The sequence below is a fragment of the Physella acuta genome, unplaced genomic scaffold (assembly GCF_028476545.2).
Source record: "Physella acuta isolate Inbredline_101_S28 unplaced genomic scaffold, ASM2847654v3 ptg000750l, whole genome shotgun sequence".
Lineage (NCBI taxonomy): Eukaryota > Metazoa > Mollusca > Gastropoda > Physidae > Physella > Physella acuta.
The window spans coordinates 157,501-182,376 of NW_026732268.1; the positions used below are offsets into that span (position 1 = coordinate 157,501).

Consider the following 24,876-nt stretch of genomic DNA (forward strand, 5'->3'; position numbering starts at 1 on the left):
GCCTAATTGGCCTAATCATATACTGCTGCCTAGGCAGCTGGAGGACACCCATTATTTTCTTTAGTCATTCATTATAGTAGCCCTCCGTATCCCTAGGGCATGGCGCTCACTAAAACAAGTGTATGCGCCGTAGTGCTCACGGACGGAGCCATGGGCGCCGGTTGATGCACTTGTGCAGTTTGACCGTTGAATTAAGCAGTAACCCTGACCTCTTGTGCTGGACACCCAATTAACTGACCCCAGGTGCTAAGAAAGCGGCTGGGGAACTCCGGGTGGCAAACCGAACCGCCTTACTGTCATAGGGCCGCTCTCCGAACGAAAAAGAAAATAATGGCAGAAAACCTTACAGGAGTCCGTTTCTTTCTGGCTTCTCTTCGAGGGGGGTGGGGAGGCTCTACTTCTCGTGTGTAGGGTTGTGGTAGGAAATTTCAGGGTCAGTAGAGTTGTCTGAATTATTCTAAACGACTTCCCAATGTTTCTTAGCGATTGGATCATTTTTGTATTTATTTTAATGCATAAAGGGCAAGGAGACAAACAAAAATCTTTAAGTAGCGTCATTTTAACTAGAGATAAATTAGATCAACAAACAAATAAGGTTAAAACTAGAAAAAACATTGAAACATTTTCGACGTAGCTTGTTGTGCAGGTTTGTGGCGGTGGGGTAGAGAGTTTTTAGCGATGTGTGTACAGTTGCGAGTGCCGGCTGCCAATCTCACAAAAGAGTTAATGTTCAAGTTTATTTATAGGCTAATTCTATCAAAGACTTGCCCCACAATGCCTATAGTAAAGTAAAGTTTCCCTTTCAAACCTGACGGTCTATGGGGCAAGTGAAGTAGAGTTCACTTGTTTCTGTGACCTCGGCTTATGAAGAGATAGTGTGGTCAGCACTATGCCCAGCCGCCTTTACTTTCCCAACGTGAGTTAGGTACCCATCAGAGTTGGGTGGACTCAGGGACGGTCTACGGACTAGATTTTTAAAAAGTCAACAAGCAAAACAAATCATATTATTTTTCTTGGGCGAATATACTTGCCAGTGTTGTATTATTTCTCGACAAAATTTCGTATGGTTTTTTTTTCTTGAGTTATATCAATTCTAACATTAAGTTTGTCTGGCACTGTGCTGTAATCGAGTCGGAAAAGTGTTCTTAAAGATGCCCTTACACTATACTAAATAAATATCAGAAAAACACTTTAATATACTACAGCCCTCTTTTTCCATAAAAGTTGTGCTATACAGATAGTGATAGACAATTGAGTATTACAATTTGTTTTGGGTGAGATTAGTATTAAAATAAATCAGGCAGTGTGGAGACAGATGAAAACTTATGATTACACAACATACCGCAGTTTTTTTCAATTACAAAAAAAATCACCCCCATTGGATGCCCCCCCCCCCCCCCCCTGTACGCCACTGGTCCAGCGACTCATCCACACCCCTAACGAACACAAGCAATTGAGAGGTGGAACAGCTGTCCAGCGACTCATCCACTGCAATTGAAAAATGGCGTAACTTGCTTGCGTTTTTTGCTATTTGAGTCACAATGTTTTCACCAATGTCTGCAACACGGTGGGCAATGGTGAATTTTCTGGTTACAGTTCCTCAGCCACCTCCATCAAACATTTTTTTTCCGTGGACAAAAAGATCTCTGCAGGCCACATGCGGCACGCAGGCCGTAGTTTGGAGACCACCTGCTCTAGTAGTAGTTTCATTTTTTATAAACCTGAAACATGCTTTGATGAAAGTTTGAGAAAGTTGTCTTGTACAAATTGAGAAAGTTGTCTTGTATAAATTGAGAAAGTTGTCTTGTACAAATTGAGAAAGTTGTCTTGTACAAATTGAGAAAGTTGTCTTGTATAAATTGAGAAAGTTGTCTTGTACAAATTGAGAAAGTTGTCTTGTATAAATTGAGAAAGTTGTCTTGTACAAATTGAGAAAGTTGTCTTGTATAAATTGAGAAAGTTGTCTTGTATAAATTGAGAAAGTTGTCTTGTACAAATTGAGAAAGTTGTCTTGTACAAATTGAGAAAGTTGTCTTGTACAAATTGAGAAAGTTGTCTTGTACAAATTGAGAAAGTTGTCTTGTACAAATTGAGAAAGTTGTCTTGTACAAATTGAGAAAGTTGTCTTGTACAAAGTTTATTCATGAAATTAAATGATCACCAAAAATTTCACATGAAGTAATTAGCACAAATGTTTATACTGTAGGGAACATGCACATATATTAAAACACCAGGCATGTAAAATGCTGTAGTTTTCTATGTGATGGTGGTAAATGCTGTAGTTTTCTATGTGAAGGAAAGCAAAATTTCAGTACTTTTTTTGCTAAAACTTTTGCCATTAAAAAAAATGTGGAAGAATGGGATAGCCTAAGAGGTACATGACACATGCTTGTTAAATTCTAAATGCATGAGCCCTTCAGTGGTCTGGTTATCTCATATCTTCTCTCATCCCCCTCATTTTAAATCCACCTCCCCTCCCTCTAAATCTTGGAGCTCCCCTCCCCTGTACTCCACCTTGTGGCATTCCACCAGCTCTCATTCCACCACGCACATTTGGAGCACCTGATCCACCAGGACCTCCCCGACCTCTCCCCCCTCTTCCCCCCCGCTCACTTTGTTGTGGCGTTTGTTTATTTTTTGGTGTGGGGGATTTTGGTCTCAAGCGCTCAATTTCCTCAGAACAGCCGGTCAAATAGGCGTCTGCTTGAGCTTCATAGTAGCCTCTGTAGGTTTCAGCATCAAAGTTGGAGCTGGGTAAACTTGGGCCAACGGTCAACCAGCCTGGCCGGATGGTGCTTTCTCTTCCAAATAAATGCAGCCGTCTTTTCCCCAGACAAAAGTGCTCAATAATATGGAATATTTCAACCTGTGGGGGTAAGATTGAGATGATCTATTATCTTTCAGATGTATGTACTTTATAGTTACAGCAAGAAAACTCATTACAACAGGCTTGTTCAGATGCACAGATCTTCTATTCACCCAAAGAGCCATGTTTGAGAGGTTATAGTTATAGATGTCAAGTTTGAGAGGTTATAGTTATAGATGTCAAGTTTGAGAGGTTATAGTTATAGATGCCATGTTTGAGAGGTTATACTTATAGATGTCAAGTTTGAGAGGTTATAGTTATAGATGTCAAGTTTGAGAGGTTATAGTTATAGATGCCATGTTTGAGAGGTTATACTTATAGATGTCAAGTTTGAGAGGTTATAGTTATAGATGTCAAGTTTATGACAAGAAATCAATCTTTTTAACTCAACATAACTAAAAATGCACCATTAGCTAACAAGTTTCATTAATCACTATGGCATTTATTAAATGTAATTAGTAATAATATTTTTTTACGTGTTCAAGAAACAATCCTGTAGAGTTTTGTAAATTTTTAATTTGATCAAAAAGTGAGAAAAGTCAATTTCAATGCAATTAATTTAAATGATGTACTTACTTTTTTAGGTTAGAAAAAAATTGGGTTTGTTCTCTGTATGTGTGTGTTTGTGTTGAGCTCAATAGATCGAGTTTGTGTTATATACTGATATAACCCTTTAACTTTCAAAAAAGCTCTGGGACCGTTTTAAAAATAATCAGTTTGACTTACCTACTTATGAAACAATTTTGCAAGTTACATATAGAACAGTTGTGATAGACCTACAGGTTTGAAATACCTACTTATGAACAATTTTACTTATAGTAGAACAGTTGTGCTAGTCACCTACAGGTTTGAAATGCCTACTTATGAACAATTTTACTTATAGTAGAACAGTTGTGCTAGTCACCTACAGGTTTGAAATACCTACTTATGAAACAATTTTACTTATAGTAGAACAGTTGTGCTAGTCACCTACAGGTTTGAAATACCTACTTATGAACAATTTTACTTATAGTAGAACAGTTGTGCTAGTCACCTACAGGTTTGAAATGCCTACTTATGAAACAATTTTAATTATAGAACAGTTGTGCTAGTCACCTACAGGTTTGAAATACCTACTTATGAACAATTTTAATTATAGAACAGTTGTGCTAGTCACCTACAGGTTTGAAATACCTACTTATGAACAATTTTACTTATAGTAGAACAGTTGTGCTAGTCACCTACAGGTTTGAAATACCTACTTATGAAACAATTTTACTTATAGTAGAACAGTTGTGCTAGTCACCTACAGGTTTGAAATACCTACTTATGAACAATTTTACTTATAGTAGAACAGTTGTGCTAGTCACCTACAGGTTTATCTTTGCTGCCGTAGTCAGGTCCTTCCTCTATGATTAGATCAATGTCAACGTTGGCATGAATGAAATCCCCGTCCGTGCTGCGTTTGACAGTTCCCTTGATTCCCATCAGACAGTGTTCCTACATTTCATGGTAGCAGTGACAAAAATTCTTTTTCAAAACAATTACAAGTTTGATCCTCTCTAAATTTAAAATTAATTACCAGCAACTACACAATTAATTACCAACAACTACACAATTAATTACCAACAACTACACAATTAATTAACAACAACTACACAATTAATTACCGACAACTACACAATTAATTACCAACAACTACACAATTAATTACCAACAACTACACAATTAATTACCAACAACTACACAATTAATTACCAACAACTACACAATTAATTACCAACAACTACACAATTAATTAACAACAACTACACAATTAATTACCGACAACTACACAATTAATTACCAACAACTACACAATTAATTACCAACAACTACACAATTAATTACCAACAACTACACAATTAATTACCAACAACTACACAATTAATTACCAACAACTACACAATTAATTACCAACAACTACACAATTAATTACCAACAACTACACAATTAATTACCAACAACTACACAATTAATTACCAACAACTACACAATTAATTACCAACAACTACACAATTAATTACCAACAACTACACAATTAATTACCAACAACTACACAATTAATTACCAACAACTACACAATTAATTACCAACAACTACACAATTAATTACCAACAACTACACAATTAATTACCAACAACTACACAATTAATTACCAACAACTACACAATTAATTACCAACAACTACACAATTAATTACCAACAACTACACAATTACCAACAACTACACAATTACCAACAACTACACAATTAATTAACAACAGCTACACAATTAATTACCAACAACTACACAATTAATTACCAACAACTACACAATTAATTACCAACAACTACACAATTAATTACCAACAACTACACAATTAATTACCAACAACTACACAATTAATTACCAACAACTACACAATTAATTACCAACAACTACACAATTAATTACCAACAACTACACAATTAATTACCAACAACTACACAATTAATTACCAACAACTACACAATTAATTACCAACAACTACACAATTAATTACCAACAACTACACAATTAATTACCAACAACTACACAATTAATTACCAACAACTACACAATTAATTACCAACAACTACACAATTACCAACAACTACACAATTACCAACAACTACACAATTAATTAACAACAGCTACACAATTAATTACTAACAACTACACAATTAATTACCAACAACTACACAATTAATTACCAACAACTACACAATTAATTACCAACAACTACACAATTAATTACCAACAACTACACAATTAATTACCAACAACTACACAATTACCAACAACTACACAATTACCAACAACTACACAATTACCAACAACTACACAATTAATTAACAACAGCTACACAATTAATTACCAACAACTACACAATTAATTACCAACAACTACACAATTAATTACCAACAACTACACAATTAATTACCAACAACTACACAATTAATTACCAACAACTACACAATTAATTACCAACAACTACACAATTAATTACCAACAACTACACAATTAATTACCAACAACTACACAATTAATTACCAACAACTACACAATTAATTACCAACAACTACACAATTAATTACCAACAACTACACAATTAATTACCAACAACTACACAATTAATTACCAACAACTACACAATTAATTACCAACAACTACACAATTACCAACAACTACACAATTACCAACAACTACACAATTAATTAACAACAGCTACACAATTAATTACCAACAACTACACAATTAATTACCAACAACTACACAATTAATTACCAACAACTACACAATTACCAACAACTACACAATTACCAACAACTACACAATTAATTAACAACAGCTACACAATTAATTACCAACAACTACACAATTAATTACCAGCAACTACACAATTAATTACCAGCAACTACACAATTAATTACTAGCAACTACACAATTAATTACCAACAACTACACAATTAATTACCAACAACTACACAATTAATTACCAACAACTACACAATTAATTACCAGCAACTACACTAGTGAGGGTAAAATATAAAAAACCACCTGAAAAAATGTTTACAGATCAAAGCTATTTACTTTTGTCCTTTGAAAGATGGCATTAGGCTCCAGGTTCTTGTTGTGGCCAGGATTTTTTAGGTTGGTTTTGATCCAGCAAATATCTTCACATCTTCGGAATCCCCATCTTTTCAAGCACTTTAATCAAAGAAACAGATTTAAAAGACACTTCAGTTCAATCAAAGAAACAGCTTTAAAAGACACTTCAGTTCAATCAAAGAAACAGCTTTAAAAGACACTTCAGTTCAATCAAAGAAACAGCTTTAAAAGACACTTCAGTTCAATCAAAGAAACAGCTTTAAAAGACACTTCAGTTCATTCAAAGATACAGATTTAAAAGACACTTCAGTTCAATCAAAGAAACAGATTTAAAAGACACTTCAGTTAAATCAAAGAAACAGCTTTAAAAGACACTTCAGTTCAGATAACAATAAAAAGTTGGATCTACAGCTTCTTCAATTTAAAAAAATGCATGAATGTCTGCAATCTCTGACTCTTTAAGAAAAACTATCATACCCAGAAGAATGTCAGATGAAATAGATTAAGAGGTTTCTTCAATGCTTTACCAATCCTATATTCTTAGACATGTGACCTTGCTTTCTTAAACTGACTAATTTAAATGTAAACAATGCTTGTGCTTGGATTATATTTATCGGGCACAGGTTTACATACACTACCGCCCAAAAAAGCCCGGGGCGCCAAATTGCACCCTGCCGGGTTGCCGGCGGACGCTCCTGATCATGTTTAGAGAAAGACTCAAAAACCCAATCTTATGCAAAGTCTATCGCAATGTTTAAAACGGATGTAGGCACCATAGCACTCTCCAGATAGCCCAGTGCGCCAACTTGCCGGCGAACGCCCTATCTAACCATAGTCTATCTCACCATTTAAAATGATCTTAGGCGCCATACCGCTCACGGGAAAGACCAGGGCGCCAAATCGCACCCTGCAGGGAGCCGCCCATGCAAAATTAAATTTTTTTTTTTTTTTTTTACAGAAACCTCCCCTAGAGTGTTCTAATCAACTTCCGAAAGTTTGATGGCGATCGGATGAACAGTGTCAAACAGCAGTCAACTTTTATTTTTATATACCACAAATAGAAAGAAAACTAACAGCACCCTGCTATATATATAGATAGATAGTGGGTAAAAAGCCTTTAAAATCTTATGGTTAGATTTAGGGTTACACTAGCAAAGTTATACAGTGACTAACACTGTTATTACTGCATAGACAATAACACAGTTTTTAAAATAATATCTTTACACGCTTTGGTACTTGATTTCTTTACTATTTGGACCCGTTTATTTTTATTTTTGGTCTTAATTACTGTGCTCTTCTTTTTAATTACATGTTAAAACCATGATTTTTGAGGTCTAGTTTATAATAAAGATTGCTTCAATGTAAAAATAAACTGTTTCAGACTTAAAACTTTTTAAAATTAAAATAAATAAATAAAAATATATAAATATATATATATATAAATATAAATTGTGTTGACCTAAATAAACCAGCACTCAAGTTGTGTCTCACCAAAATAAAGTCCCACTTCTGGTGACCAGAAATCAAAGTTTAAGTTTGACTGACTAGGAGAGGTGGACAATGTCCAGATTTGTTACAATTTTTAGCATGAAAGCAATACTTCCTCTACACTACATATACAATAAAAAGACAAATGTTTAAATAACACATACATTCATGCACGTAAAAAAAAAATATTTAGGCCAAACAAAAATAGACGTGAATATAAATCCTACCAATCTTCCTCTTTCTAAGCCTTCAGCATTCCCACACCAAATCCAAAGAAAAGACCTTTGAGCTGCTACTGATGGTATGTCTAATGCTTCAATCTAGGCATGGAGAGAAAATATTTCAAAGTCAAAACTGGACCAGAAGTTGGGGTGGAGACCTTGATTTGATGGGGTGGAGACCTTAATTTGATGGGGTGGGGACCTTAATTTGATGGGGTGGGGACCTTGATTTGATGGGGTGGGGACCTTGATTTGATGGGGTGGAGACCTTAATTTGATGGGGTGGAGACCTTGATTTGATGGGGTGGGGACCTTAATTTGATGGGGTGGAGACCTTGATTTGATGGGGTGGAGACCTTGATTTGATGGGGTGGGGACCTTAATTTGATGGGGTGGGGACCTTAATTTGATGGGGTGGGGACCTTAATTTGATGGGGTGGAGACCTTAATTTGATGGGGTGGGGACCTTGATTTGATGGGGTGGAGACCTTGATTTGATGGGGTGGGGACCTTAATTTGATGGGGTGGGGACCTTAATTTGATGGGGTGGGGACCTTAATTTGATGGGGTGGAGACCTTAATTTGATGGGGTGGGGACCTTGATTTGATGGGGTGGGGACCTTGATTTGATGGGGTGGGGACCTTGATTTGATGGGGTGGGGACCGGCACCCCGTCAAAAGAGCGCACGACAAAAGAGCGCCGACATAAGAGCGCAGACAAAAGAGCGCCGACATAAGAGCGCCGACATAAGAGCGCACTAATTTCCCGACAAAAGAGCACCGACATAAGAGCGCAAACTAAAAATCGAAAAAACCATATTTAATAAATAAAAACAAGAAAATTAACTCAGATCAGAAGGCATTGTTTGGTGTTAACTCTTTATTGTTTCATTAAAAAAACTAATTGTTTAGTTTCTTTAACTAAAAAACTGGTACAATTATTCAAAACGCAATCTAATAACACATACAAAGATTTTAAATGATAGGCCTAAAGTGAGAATATAAACTGAAATGAAATGTAACAAAATGAAAATAAGTTCAAATTAATAAAACGTTTCTTTATAGTTGCATTTATATTGCTAAGTTGTAGGCTATACCCCATTGTCTGGTTGTCGTTTGAAGAGGTTCAGGAATTGTTATCTCTGCAACGTTCTGTGAATTTGGGTATGGCAGCTGCGTTTTCTCTGTCTTTCAATTGCACGTTGTGAAGCGACGTATGCCGGCAAATGAGGTGCTCCTTCCATCGAAATTCCTTCTCTGGCTTGTTGTATAATCTGCCTTGGTTCCCCCCCCCCCCCCCTTCCACTGCCCGTGTTCGTATAGCCGAAACAACTTTCGCTGCTTCAATTTTACCCGGATCAAGATCGTGATTGTGTTCTGATGATGACAGAACAACATCGTTCAGCATTTTCATCCGTCCTCGTCAGCCATCTTTCTTGCAGCATCTCCATGTCGTACTCACATCAGCATTTGCTCTGTCCTGTCTATATCTGTAGCCTTCGCTTTCTCTGATTCGATCTTCTCCATGTTACTTGGGTTAGAAATATTTTCAAACTGCATTCATAACATATTAACCATCATATATAAATAAAAACATTATTTTCTCGCCGATTGTTTAATTAAAACAAGTGTTAACCATGTCATATTCGTTTAGCGTACAACATGTGTTTTTTTAATTGACTGCGCTCTTATGTCGGCGCTCTTTTGTCTGCGCTCTTATGTCGGCGCTCTTATGTCGTGCGCTCTTTTGACGGGTCACCGTGGGGACCTTGATTTGATGGGGTGGGGACCTTGATTTGATGGGGTGGGGACCTTGATTTGATGGAGTGGGGACCTTGATTTGATGGAGTGGGGACCTTGATTTGATGGAGTGGGGACCTTGATTTGATGGAGTGGGGACCTTGATTTGATGGGGTGGGGACCTTGATTTGATGGGGTGGAGACCTTGATTTGATGGGGTGGGGACCTTGATTTGATGGGGTGGGGACCTTGATTTGATGGGGTGGGGACCTTGATTTGATGGGGTGAGTGGGGGTCCTTGATTTGATGGGGTGAGTGGGGTCCTTGATTTGATGGGGTGAGTGGGGACCTTAATTTGATGGAGTGGGGACCTTGATTTGATGGGGTGAGTGGGGTCCTTGATTTGATGGGGTGAGTGGGGACCTTAATTTGATGGAGTGGGGACCTTGATTTGATGGGGTGGGGACCTTGATTTGATGGGGTGGGGACCTTGATTTGATGGGGTGGGGACCTTAATTTGATGGGGTGGGTGGGGTCCTTGATTTGATGGGGTGAGTGGGGACCTTAATTTGATGGAGTGGGGACCTTGATTTGATGGGGTGGGGACCTTAATTTGATGGGGTGGGTGGGGTCCTTGATTTGATGGGGTGAGTGGGGACCTTAATTTGATGGAGTGGGGACCTTGATTTGATGGGGTGGGGACCTTGATTTGATGGGGTGGGGACCTTGATTTGATGGGGTGGGGACCTTGATTTGATGGGGTGGGGACCTTAATTTGATGGGGTGAGTGGGGTCCTTGATTTGATGGGGTGGGGACCTTGATTTGATGGGGTGGGGACCTTGATTTGATGGGGTGGGGACCTTAATTTGATGGGGTGAGTGGGGTCCTTGATTTGATGGGGTGGGGACCTTAATTTGATGGGGTGAGTGGGGTCCTTGATTTGATGGGGTGAGTGGGGACCTTAATTTGATGGAGTGGGGACCTTGATTTGATGGGGTGAGTGGGGTCCTTGATTTGATGGGGTGAGTGGGGACCTTAATTTGATGGAGTGGGGACCTTGATTTGATGGGGTGGGGACCTTGATTTGATGGGGTGGGGACCTTGATTTGATGGGGTGGGGACCTTAATTTGATGGGGTGGGTGGGGTCCTTGATTTGATGGGGTGAGTGGGGACCTTAATTTGATGGAGTGGGGACCTTGATTTGATGGGGTGGGGACCTTGATTTCATGGAGTGGGGACCTTGATTTGATGGAGTGGGGACCTTGATTTGATGGAGTGGGGACCTTGATTTGATGGGGTGGGGACCTTGATTTGATGGGGTGGAGACCTTGATTTGATGGGGTGGGGACCTTGATTTGATGGGGTGAGTGGGGTCCTTGATTTGATGGGGTGAGTGGGGTCCTTGATTTGATGGGGTGAGTGGGGACCTTAATTTGATGGAGTGGGGACCTTGATTTGATGGGGTGGGGACCTTGATTTGATGGGGTGGGGACCTTGATTTGATGGGGTGGGGACCTTAATTTGATGGGGTGAGTGGGGTCCTTGATTTGATGGGGTGGGGACCTTGATTTGATGGGGTGGGGACCTTGATTTGATGGGGTGGGGACCTTAATTTGATGGGGTGAGTGGGGTCCTTGATTTGATGGGGTGGGGACCTTAATTTGATGGGGTGAGTGGGGTCCTTGATTTGATGGGGTGGGGACCTTGATTTGATGGGGTGGGGACCTTGATTTGATGGGGTGGGGACCTTGATTTGATGGGGTGAGTGGAGACCTTGATTTGATGGGGTGAGTGGAGACCTTGATGGGGTGGAGACCTTGATTTGATGGGGTGGAGACCTTGATTTGATGGGATGGGGACCTTGATTTGATGGGGTGGGGACATTGATTTGATGGGGTGAGTGGGGTCCTTGATTTGATGGGGTGAGTGGAGACGTTGATTTGATGGGGTGAGTGGAGACCTTGATGGGGTGAGTGGAGACCTTGATTTGATGGGGTGGGGACCTTGATTTGATGGGGTGAGTGGAGACCTTGATTTGATGGGGTGGGGACCTTGATTTGATGGGGTGGGGACCTTGATTTGATGGAGTGGGGACCTTGATTTGATGGGGTGAGTGGAGACCTTGATTTGATGGGGTGAGTGGGGACCTTAATTTGATGGGGTGGAGACCTTGATGGGGTGGGGTCCTTGATTTGATGGGGTGAGTGGAGACCTTGATTTGATGGGGTGGGGACCTTAATTTGATGGGGTGGGGACCTTGATTTGATGGGGTGGAGACCTTGATGGGGTGGGGACCTTGATTTGATGGGGTGGGGACCTTAATTTGATGGGGTGGGGACCTTAATTTGATGGGGTGGAGACCTTAATTTGATGGGGTGGGGACCTTGATTTGATGGGGTGGGGACCTTGATTTGATGGGGTGAGTGGAGACCTTGATTTGATGGGGTGAGTGGGGACCTTGATTTGATGGAGTGGAGACCTTGATTTGATGGGGTGGAGACCTTGATTTGATGGGGTGGGGACCTTGATTTGATGGGGTGGGGACCTTGATTTGATGGGGTGGGTCCTTGATTTGATGGGGTGGAGACCTTAATTTGATGGGGTGGAGACCTTGATTTGATGGGGTGGAGACCTTGATTTGATGGGGTGGGGACCTTAATTTGATGGGGTGGAGACCTTGATTTGATGGGGTGGAGACCTTGATTTGATGGGGTGGGGACCTTAATTTGATGGGGTGGGGACCTTAATTTGATGGGGTGGGGACCTTAATTTGATGGGGTGGAGACCTTAATTTGATGGGGTGGGGACCTTGATTTGATGGGGTGGAGACCTTGATTTGATGGGGTGGGGACCTTAATTTGATGGGGTGGGGACCTTAATTTGATGGGGTGGGGACCTTAATTTGATGGGGTGGAGACCTTAATTTGATGGGGTGGGGACCTTGATTTGATGGGGTGGGGACCTTGATTAATTTGATGGGGTGGGGACCTTGATTTGATGGGGTGGGGACCTTGATTTGATGGGGTGGGGACCTTGATTTGATGGGGTGGGGACCGGCACCCCGTCAAAAGAGCGCACGACAAAAGAGCGCCGACATAAGAGCGCAGACAAAAGAGCGCCGACATAAGAGCGCCGACATAAGAGCGCACTAATTTCCCGACAAAAGAGCACCGACATAAGAGCGCAAACTAAAAATCGAAAAACCATATTTAATAAATAAAAACAAGAAAATTAACTCAGATCAGAAGGCATTGTTTGGTGTTAACTCTTTATTGTTTCATTAAAAAAACTAATTGTTTAGTTTCTTTAACTAAAAAACTGGTACAATTATTCAAAACGCAATCTAATAACACATACAAAGATTTTAAATGATAGGCCTAAAGTGAGAATATAAACTGAAATGAAATGTAACAAAATGAAAATAAGTTCAAATTAATAAAACGTTTCTTTATAGTTGCATTTATATTGCTAAGTTGTAGGCTATACCCCATTGTCTGGTTGTCGTTTGAAGAGGTTCAGGAATTGTTATCTCTGCAACGTTCTGTGAATTTGGGTATGGCAGCTGCGTTTTCTCTGTCTTTCAATTGCACGTTGTGAAGCGACGTATGCCGGCAAATGAGGTGCTCCTTCCATCGAAATTCCTTCTCTGGCTTGTTGTATAATCTGCCTTGGTTCCCCCCCCCCCCCCCCCTTCCACTGCCCGTGTTCGTATAGCCGAAACAACTTTCGCTGCTTCAATTTTACCCGGATCAAGATCGTGATTGTGTTCTGATGATGACAGAACAACATCGTTCAGCATTTTCATCCGTCCTCGTCAGCCATCTTTCTTGCAGCATCTCCATGTCGTACTCACATCAGCATTTGCTCTGTCCTGTGATTCGATCTTCTCCATGTTACTTGGGTTAGAAATATTTTCAAACTGCATTCATAACATATTAACCATCATATATAAATAAAAACATTATTTTCTCGCCGATTGTTTAATTAAAACAAGTGTTAACCATGTCATATTCGTTTAGCGTACAACATGTGTTTTTTTAATTGACTGCGCTCTTATGTCGGCGCTCTTTTGTCTGCGCTCTTATGTCGGCGCTCTTATGTCGTGCGCTCTTTTGACGGGTCACCGTGGGGACCTTGATTTGATGGGGTGGGGACCTTGATTTGATGGAGTGGGGACCTTGATTTGATGGAGTGGGGACCTTGATTTGATGGAGTGGGGACCTTGATTTGATGGAGTGGGGACCTTGATTTGATGGGGTGGGGACCTTGATTTGATGGGGTGGAGACCTTGATTTGATGGGGTGGGGACCTTGATTTGATGGGGTGGGGACCTTGATTTGATGGGGTGGGGACCTTGATTTGATGGGGTGAGTGGGGTCCTTGATTTGATGGGGTGAGTGGGGTCCTTGATTTGATGGGGTGAGTGGGGACCTTAATTTGATGGAGTGGGGACCTTGATTTGATGGGGTGAGTGGGGTCCTTGATTTGATGGGGTGAGTGGGGACCTTAATTTGATGGAGTGGGGACCTTGATTTGATGGGGTGGGGACCTTGATTTGATGGGGTGGGGACCTTGATTTGATGGGGTGGGGACCTTAATTTGATGGGGTGGGTGGGGTCCTTGATTTGATGGGGTGAGTGGGGACCTTAATTTGATGGAGTGGGGACCTTGATTTGATGGGGTGGGGACCTTAATTTGATGGGGTGGGTGGGGTCCTTGATTTGATGGGGTGAGTGGGGACCTTAATTTGATGGAGTGGGGACCTTGATTTGATGGGGTGGGGACCTTGATTTGATGGGGTGGGGACCTTGATTTGATGGGGTGGGGACCTTGATTTGATGGGGTGGGGACCTTAATTTGATGGGGTGAGTGGGGTCCTTGATTTGATGGGGTGGGGACCTTGATTTGATGGGGTGGGGACCTTGATTTGATGGGGTGGGGACCTTAATTTGATGGGGTGAGTGGGGTCCTTGATTTGATGGGGTGGGGACCTTAATTTGATGGGGTGAGTGGGGTCCTTGATTTGATGGGGTGAGTGGGGACCTTAATTTGATGGAGTGGGGACCTTGATTTGATGGGGTGAGTGGGGTCCTTGATTTGATGGGGTGAGTGGGGACCTTAATTTGATGGAGTGGGGACCTTGATTTGATGGGGTGGGGACCTTGATTTGATGGGGTGGGGACCTTGATTTGATGGGGTGGGGACCTTAATTTGATGGGGTGGGTGGGGTCCTTGATTTGATGGGGTGAGTGGGGACCTTGATTTGATGGGGTGGGGACCTTGATTTGATGGAGTGGGGACCTTGATTTGATGGAGTGGGGACCTTGATTTGATGGAGTGGGGACCTTGATTTGATGGGGTGGGGACCTTGATTTGATGGGGTGGAGACCTTGATTTGATGGGGTGGGGACCTTGATTTGATGGGGTGAGTGGGGTCCTTGATTTGATGGGGTGAGTGGGGTCCTTGATTTGATGGGGTGAGTGGGGTCCTTGATTTGATGGGGTGAGTGGGGACCTTAATTTGATGGAGTGGGGACCTTGATTTGATGGGGTGGGGACCTTGATTTGATGGGGTGGGGACCTTGATTTGATGGGGTGGGGACCTTAATTTGATGGGGTGAGTGGGGTCCTTGATTTGATGGGGTGGGGACCTTGATTTGATGGGGTGGGGACCTTGATTTGATGGGGTGGGGACCTTAATTTGATGGGGTGAGTGGGGTCCTTGATTTGATGGGGTGGGGACCTTGATTTGATGGGGTGGGGACCTTGATTTGATGGGGTGGGGACCTTGATTTGATGGGGTGAGTGGAGACCTTGATTTGATGGGGTGAGTGGAGACCTTGATGGGGTGGAGACCTTGATTTGATGGGGTGGAGACCTTGATTTGATGGGATGGGGACCTTGATTTGATGGGGTGGGGACATTGATTTGATGGGGTGAGTGGGGTCCTTGATTTGATGGGGTGAGTGGAGACGTTGATTTGATGGGGTGAGTGGAGACCTTGATGGGGTGAGTGGAGACCTTGATTTGATGGGGTGGGGACCTTGATTTGATGGGGTGAGTGGAGACCTTGATTTGATGGGGTGGGGACCTTGATTTGATGGGGTGGGGACCTTGATTTGATGGAGTGGGGACCTTGATTTGATGGGGTGAGTGGAGACCTTGATTTGATGGGGTGAGTGGGGACCTTAATTTGATGGGGTGGAGACCTTGATTTGATGGGGTGGAGACCTTGATTTGATGGGGTGAGTGGAGACCTTGATTTGATGGGGTGAGTGGAGACCTTGATTTGATGGGGTGAGTGGAGACCTTGATTTGATGGGGTGGGGACCTTGATTTGATGGGGTGGAGACCTTGATTTGATGGGGTGAGTGGAGACCTTGATTTGATGGGGTGAGTGGAGACCTTGATTTGATGGAGTGGGGACCTTGATTGATTTGATGGGGTGGAGACCTTAATTTGATGGGGTGGGGACCTTGATTTGATGGGGTGGAGACCTTGATTTGATGGGGTGAGTGGAGACCTTGATTTGATGGGGTGAGTGGAGACCTTGATTTGATGGGGTGGGGACCTTGATTTGATGGGGTGAGTGGAGACCTTGATTTGATGGAGTGGGGACCTTGATTTGATGGGGTGAGTGGAGACCTTGATTTGATGGAGTGAGTGGGGACCTTGATTTGATGGGGTGAGTGGAGACCTTGATTTGATGGGGTGGAGACCTTAATTTGATGGGGTGGGGACCTTGATTTGATGGGGTGGGGACCTTGATTTGATGGAGTGGGGACCTTGATTTGATGGGGTGGGGACCTTGATTTGATGGGGTGGAGACCTTGATTTGATGGGGTGGGGTCCTTGATTTGATGGGGTGGAGACCTTGATGGGGTGAGTGGAGACCTTGATTTGATGGGGTGGAGACCTTGATTTGATGGGTTGGAGACCTTGATTTGATGGGGTGAGTGGAGACCTTGATGGGGTGAGTGGAGACCTTGATTTGATGGGGTGAGTGGAGACCTTGATTTGATGGGGTGGAGACCTTGATTTGATGGGGTGGGGACCTTGATTTGATGGGGTGGAGACCTTGATTTGATGGGGTGAGTGGAGACCTTGATTTGATGGGGTGGGGACCTTGATTTGATGGGGTGGAGACCTTAATTTGATGGGGTGGGGACCTTGATTTGATGGGGTGGAGACCTTGATTTGATGGGGTGGGGACCTTGATTTGATGGGGTGGGGTCCTTAATTTGATGGGGTGGAGACCTTGATGGGGTGGGGACCTTGATTTGATGGGGTGGGGACCTTGATTTGATGGGGTGGAGACCTTGATTTGATGGGGTGGAGACCTTGATGGGGTGAGTGGAGACCTTGATTTGATGGGGTGGAGACCTTGATTTGATGGGTTGGAGACCTTGATTTGATGGGGTGAGTGGAGACCTTGATGGGGTGAGTGGAGACCTTGATTTGATGGGGTGAGTGGAGACCTTGATTTGATGGGGTGGAGACCTTGATTTGATGGGGTGGGGACCTTGATTTGATGGGGTGGAGACCTTGATTTGATGGGGTGAGTGGAGACCTTGATTTGATGGGGTGGGGACCTTGATTTGATGGGGTGGAGACCTTAATTTGATGGGGTGGGGACCTTGATTTGATGGGGTGGAGACCTTGATTTGATGGGGTGGGGACCTTGATTTGATGGAGTGAGTGGAGACCTTGATTTGATGGGGTGAGTGGAGACCTTGATGGGGTGAGTGGAGACCTTGATTTGATGGGGTGGAGACCTTGATGGGGTGAGTGGAGACCTTGATTTGATGGGGTGGAGACCTTGATTTGATGGGTTGGAGACCTTGATTTGATGGGGTGAGTGGAGACCTTGATGGGGTGAGTGGAGACCTTGATTTGATGGGGTGAGTGGAGACCTTGATTTGATGGGGTGGAGACCTTGATGGGGTGAGTGGAGACCTTGATTTGATGGGGTGGAGACCTTGATTTGATGGGTTGGAGACCTTGATTTGATGGGGTGAGTGGAGACCTTGATGGGGTGAGTGGGGACCTTGATTTGATGGGGTGAGTGGAGACCTTGATTTGATGGGGTGGAGACCTTGATTTGATGGGGTGGAGACCTTGATTTGATGGGGTGAGTGGAGACCTTGATTTGATGGGGTGAGTGGAGACCTTGATTTGATGGGGTGGAGACCTTGATTTGATGGGTTGGAGACCTTGATTTGATGGGGTGAGTGGAGACCTTGATGGGGTGAGTGGAGACCTTGATTTGATGGGGTGAGTGGAGACCTTGATTTGATGGGGTGGAGACCTTGATTTGATGGGGTGGAGACCTTGATTTGATGGGGTGGGGACCTTGATTTGATGGGGTGGAGACCTTGATTTGATGGGGTGGGGACCTTGATTTGATGGGGTGGGGACCTTGATTTGATGGGGTGAGTGGAGACGTTGATTTGATGGGGTGGAGACCTTGATTTGATGGGGTGAGTGGAGACCTTGATTTGATGGGGTGGGGACCTTGATTTGATGGGGTGAGTGGAGACGTTGATTTGATGGGGTGGAGACCTTGATTTGATGGGGTGAGTGGAGACCTTGATTTGATGGGGTGGGGACCTTGATTTGATGGAGTGGGGACCTTGATTTGATGGGGTGAGTGGAGACCTTGATTTGATGGAGTGAGTGGAGACCTTGATTTGATGGGGTGAGTGGAGACCTTGATTTGATGGGGTGGGGACCTTGATTTGATGGAGTGGGGACCTTGATTTGATGGGGTGAGTGGAGACCTTGATTTGATGGAGTGAGTGGAGACCTTGATTTGATGGGGTGAGTGGAGACCTTGATTTGAAGGGGTGGAGACCTTGATTTGATGGGGTGGGGACCTTGATTTGATGGGGTGGGGACCTTGATTTGATGGGGTGGGGACCTTGATTTGATGGAGTGGGGACCTTGATTTGATGGGGTGAGTGGAGACCTTGATTTGATGGAGTGAGTGGAGACCTTGATTTGATGGGGTGAGTGGAGACCTTGATTTGAAGGGGTGGAGACCTTGATTTGATGGGGTGGGGACCTTGATTTGATGGAGTGGGGACCTTGATTTGATGGGGTGAGTGGAGACCTTGATTTGATGGAGTGAGTGGAGACCTTGATTTGATGGGGTGAGTGGAGACCTTGATTTGATGGGGTGGAGACCTTGATTTGATGGGGTGGGGACCTTAATTTGATGGGGTGGAGACCTTGATTTGAAGGGGTGGAGACCTTGATTTGATGGGGTGGGGACCTTGATTTGATGGGGTGGGGACATTGATTTGATGGGGTGAGTGGAGACCTTGATTTGATGGAGTGAGTGGAGACCTTGATTTGATGGGGTGAGTGGAGACCTTGATTTGAAGGGGTGGAGACCTTGATTTGATGGGGTGGGGACCTTGATTTGATGGGGTGGGGACCTTGATTTGATGGGGTGAGTGGAGACCTTGATTTGATGGAGTGAGTGGAGACCTTGATTTGATGGGGTGAGTGGAGACCTTGATTTGAAGGGGTGGAGACCTTGATTTGATGGGGTGGGGACCTTGATTTGATGGGGTGGGGACATTGATTTGATGGGGTGAGTGGAGACCTTGATTTGATGGGGTGAGTGGAGACCTTGATTTGATGGAGTGAGTGGAGACCTTGATTTGATGGGGTGAGTGGAGACCTTGATTTGATGGGGTGGGGACCTTGATTTGATGGGGTGAGTGGAGACCTTGATTTGATGGGGTGGGGACCTTGATTTGATGGGGTGGGGACCTTGATTTGATGGGGTGGGGACCTTGATTTGATGGGGTGGGGACCTTGATGGGGTGAGTGGAGACCTTGATTTGATGGGGTGGGGACCTTGATTTGATGGGGTGGGGACCTTGATTTGATGGGGTGGGGACCTTGATTTGATGGGGTGAGTGGAGACCTTGATTTGATGGGGTGGGGACCTTGATTTGATGGGGTGGAGACCTTGATGGGGTGAGTGGAGACCTTGATTTGATGGGGTGAGTGGAGACCTTGATTTGATGGGGTGGGGACCTTAATTTGATGGGGTGGAGACCTTGATTTGATGGGGTGAGTGGGGACAAGGGGTGAGTGGGGACCTTGATTTGATGGGGTGGAGACCTTGATTTGATGGGGTGGGGACCTTGATTTGATGGGGTGGGGACCTTGATTTGATGGGGTGAGTGGAGACCTTGATTTGATGGAGTGGGGACCTTGATTTGATGGGGTGAGTGGGGACCTTGATTTGATGGGGTGAGTGGAGACCTTGATTTGATGGGGTGAGTGGAGACCTTGATTTGATGGAGTGGGGACCTTGATTTGATGGGGTGGGGACCTTGATTTGATGGGGTGGGGACCTTGATTTGATGGGGTGGGGACCTTGATTTGATGGGGTGGGGACCTTGATTTGATGGGGTGGGGACCTTGATTTGATGGGGTGGGGACCTTGATTTGATGGGGTGGGGACCTTGATTTGATGGGGTGGGGACCTTGATTTGATGGGGTGGAGACCTTGATTTGATGGGGTGGGGACCTTGATTTGATGGGGTGGGGACCTTGATTTGATGGGGTGGGGACCTTGATTTGATGGGGTGGGGACCTTGATTTGATGGGGTGGAGACCTTGATTTGATGGGGTGGAGACTTTGATTTGATGGGGTGGGGACCTTGATTTGATGGGGTGGGGACCTTGATTTGATGGGGTGGGGACCTTGATTTGATGGGGTGGGGACCTTGATTTGATGGGGTGGGGACCTTGATTTGATGGGGTGGGGACCTTGATTTGATGGGGTGGAGACCTTGATTTGATGGGGTGGAGACCTTGATTTGATGGGGTGGAGACTTTGATTTGATGGGGTGGGGACCTTGATTTGATGGGGTGGGGACCTTGATTTGATGGGGTGGGGACCTTGATTTGATGGGGTGGGGACCTTGATTTGATGGGGTGGGGACCTTGATTTGATGGGGTGGGGACCTTGATTTGATGGGGTGAGTGGAGACCTTGATTTGATGGGGTGGAGACTTTGATTTGATGGGGTGGGGACCTTGATTTGATGGAGTGAGTGGAGACCTTGATTTGATGGGGTGGGGACCTTGATTTGATGGGGTGGAGACCTTGATTTGATGGGGTGGAGACCTTGATTTGATGGGGTGGGGACCTTGATTTGATGGGGTGGAGACCTTGATTTGATGGGGTGGGGACCTTGATTTGATGGGGTGGAGACTTTGATTTGATGGGGTGGAGACTTTGATTCTAGTTGTTACCCAGACAGTCCTGTAAATAACTATTCTTCAAACCAGTTTTAGACCCACATTGAAGCTAAATGAAAGCATACAAAAACACATGGCTAAATTGACTAGAACCCAAGTGGCCTTACCTCGTCCCAGTCCCAGTACTTGTCAAAGACAGCCCCCTGTGTTCTCTGATACTCCTCCAGAGGTGGCTCCACCAGGATCACATCAAACTTACATTTTAAATTTCTTAGTTCAAAATACTCCAAATCGGCTTGCAGATACCTGAAAATGAATATACCAACATAAAACAATCATCAAAACTTCCATAAAAGAAAAGCAATGAGGTGACTATTTTAGAAACTGATTATTCAAATTCATGTAAAAATACTTCCACTTTAATGCAGCAGGAGAAAAATATAAAAAGATTTTATTTTAAAGGTAATTTACAGCTGTTTTTTTTATTATTTTTTATTATTAAAAAAGAGTCAGAAGTTGTTGAAAGAAAATACCTTGGATGATGCAAAATAAGTAATTCACAGATGATGGGTTTAATTTTTGAACCTTTAACTTTCTTGGTAGGTGTGATTTACCCTTTTTTTTTTTTGCCAAGCATATTGGAGCAGGTATATCATCAAGCAAGCATACTATGCTGGAAAGATGCCTTTCCAATGAAATAAAATACTGTGGTACCTCAACTTACCAGAGCCTAACAAATGAAAGTTTTGAAATATTTTCTTTTGATGTGAGAGTAAAATTTGAGATAAAGAGAACTTGGAACAGGTCAATCAAAGGAATCAAAGCGTACTGATAAAAGTAAGAAAAAATTGTACATCAAGTCAAGTTAAGGTAAGTCAGTAAACGTTACCGAAAGAGTTAAACATTAACAGTGTAACATTAACAGTGTAATCAAGTGAAGCGCCTCCCACCCTTTCCCCTTTCACCTAGGCTAACATCTTCCTTAAGCTCAAGCTAATCTCACCCCTACATCTAGGCTAACATCTTCCTTAAGCTCAAGCTAATCTCACCCCTACACCTAGGCTAATATCTTCCTTAAGCTCAAGCTAATCTCACCCCTACACCTAGGCTAACATCTTCCTTAAGCTCAAGCTAATCTCACCCCTACACCTAGGCTAACATCTTCCTTAAGCTTGAGCTAATCTCACCCCTACACCTAGGCTAACATCTTCCTTAAGCTTGAGCTAATCTCACCCCTACACCTAGGCTAATATCTTCCTTAAGCTTAAGCTAATCTCACCCCTACACCTAGGCTAATATCTTCCTTAAGCTTAAGCTAATCTCACCCCTACACCTAGGCTAACATCTTCCTTAAGCTTAAGCTAATCTCACCCCTACACCCCTACACCTAGGCTAACATCTTACTTAAGCTCAAGCTAATCTCACCCCTACACCTAGGCTAATATCTTCCTTAAGCTCAAGCTAATCTCACCCCAACACCTATGATAGCTATCTGTTTTACTGGTTTCAAAAGTATATGCACTTTATAAAACCAGTTGATCTTCTAATCTTTTATTGTATTGTGTTTTTATAGTCATTTATCATTTTCAAATTCAGTTTTCTTATAAAAAACACATAAAAAACTGGATATGGAACTGATTAATGGGGTTTACTACATGTCTATATAGAAAAGTGCTTTTTCAGCAGCAAACAATTTGCCATAAAAGCAAGCCTATTTCTAGGCACCAATGTATTATTAGTTTAAAGATCAGAAGCTCTTGTATGCCTACTTCCTTATTCAGTGGGCAATACACAATCACAAAGAAGAAGAAAAAAGATTTAACAAATTACAAAAACCCCATTGTTTTGGGCCAATAGAAGTGGAATGGTACCAAGTCTAGTTGGGCCAATAGAAGTGGAATGGTACCAAGTCTAGTTGGGCCAATAGAAGTGGAATGGTACCAAGTCTAGTTGGGCCATTAGAAGTGGAATGGTACCAAGTCTAGTTGGGCCATTAGAAGTGGAATGGTACCAAGTCTAGTTGGGCCAATAGAAGTGGAATGGTACCAAGTCTAGTTTGGCCAATAGAAGTGGAATGGTACCAAGTCTAGTTGGGCCATTAGAAGTGGAATGGTACCAAGTCTAGTTGGGCCATTAGAAGTGGAATGGTACCAAGTCTAGTTGGGCCAATAGAAGTGGAATGTTACCAAGTCTAGTTTGGCCAATAGAAGTGGAATGGTACCAAGTCTAGTTGGGCCAATAGAAGTGGAATTGCTTGGATGTGTTGTTCACATTGAGTCTAAAATCTTGCGTGTACCAGCACACGAGATGTGTTGAACAGACAGCAGCAGGTCACAATACAATTTTTCCTCACTTTCATTAGCGCTATCATCACATAGGATCAATTTTATTATCTCACAAAGTTTGAAGTCATCTACTTTTTTTATTTTCAAGAAACACAAAAACATTTTGTAGGGCCACACGTCCTAGTGCCCAGTGTTAGAGGCCATCAAGTGTCTGATCAATAGTCCTATTTGTACAAATATTCTAATTGTGAAGACACCCTGTTTGTGAAGACACCCTGTTTGTGAAGACACCCTGTTTGTGAAGACACCCTGTTTGTGAAGACACCCTGTTTGTGAAGACACCCTGTTTGTGAAGAAACCCTGTTTGTGAAGAAACCCTGTTTGTGGTTTGTGAAGACACCCTGTTTGTGGTTTGTGAAGACATCCTGTTTGTGGTTTGTGAAGACACCCTGTTTGTGGTTTGTGAAGACACCCTGTTTGTGAAGACACCCTGTTTGTGGTTTGTGAAGACACCCTGTTTGTGGTTTGTGAAGACACCCTGTTTGTGAAGACACCCTGTTTGTGGTTTGTGAAGACACCCTGTTTGTGAAGACACCCTGTTTGTGGTTTGTGAAGACACCCTGTTTGTGGTTTGTGAAGACACCCTGTTTGTGAAGACACCCTGTTTGTGGTTTGTGAAGACACCCTGTTTGTGAAGACACCCTGTTTGTGGTTTGTGAAGAAACCCTGTTTGTGGTTTGTGAAGACACCCTGTTTGTGAAGACACCCTGTTTGTGAAGACACCCTGTTTGTGGTTTGTGAAGACACCCTGTTTGTGGTTTGTGAAGACACCCTGTTTGTGAAGACACCCTGTTTGTGAAGACACCCTGTTTGTGGTTTGTGAAGACACCCTGTTTGTGGTTTGTGAAGACACCCTGTTTGTGAAGACACCCTGTTTGTGAAGACACCCTGTTTGTGAAGACACCCTGTTTGTGAAGACACCCTGTTTGTGAAGACACCCTGTTTGTGAAGACACCCTGTTTGTGGTTTGTGAAGACACCCTGTTTGTGGTTTGTGAAGACACCCTGTTTGTGAAGACACCCTGTTTGTGGAGACACCCTGTTTGTGAAGACACCCTGTTTGTGAAGACACCCTGTTTGTGGTTTGTGAAGACACCCTCTTTACACAGACCTCAGTATTAGACTTGAACCCACTACTGTTGTTTAACAGATTTAGTGCCTGATGTCATTTACTTACATTGGTGGTGTATCTGATGTAATTTACTTACATTGGTGGTGTATCTAATTTACTTACATTGGTGGTGTATCTAATTTACTTACATTGGTGGTGTATCTAATTTACTTACATTGGTGGTGTATCTAATTTACTTACATTGGTGGTGTATCTAATTTACTTACATTGGTGGTGTATCTGATGTA

The 24,876-nt window shown here is 43.2% G+C and overlaps 1 protein-coding gene across 5 annotated transcripts in view; it reads right to left on the reverse strand.

Moving 5' to 3' along the window:
• Positions 1-2,116: 2,116 nt before the first annotated feature.
• Positions 2,117-24,876, reverse strand: part of LOC131950287 (N6-adenosine-methyltransferase non-catalytic subunit) — a 65,001-nt gene continuing 42,241 nt past the window's right edge. For all 5 annotated transcript variants that reach the window (XM_059312373.1, XM_059312370.1, XM_059312371.1 and 2 more), the window contains exons 8-12: positions 21,341-21,479; positions 8,213-8,305; positions 6,480-6,596; positions 4,220-4,345; positions 2,117-2,866 (exon numbers count right to left, since the gene is read on the reverse strand). In XM_059312373.1, coding sequence (XP_059168356.1) covers positions 2,429-2,866; positions 4,220-4,345; positions 6,480-6,596; positions 8,213-8,305; positions 21,341-21,479 — 913 coding nt within the window. In that variant the 3' untranslated portion in view covers positions 2,117-2,428. The remainder of the gene's footprint in view (positions 2,867-4,219; positions 4,346-6,479; positions 6,597-8,212; positions 8,306-21,340; positions 21,480-24,876) is intronic.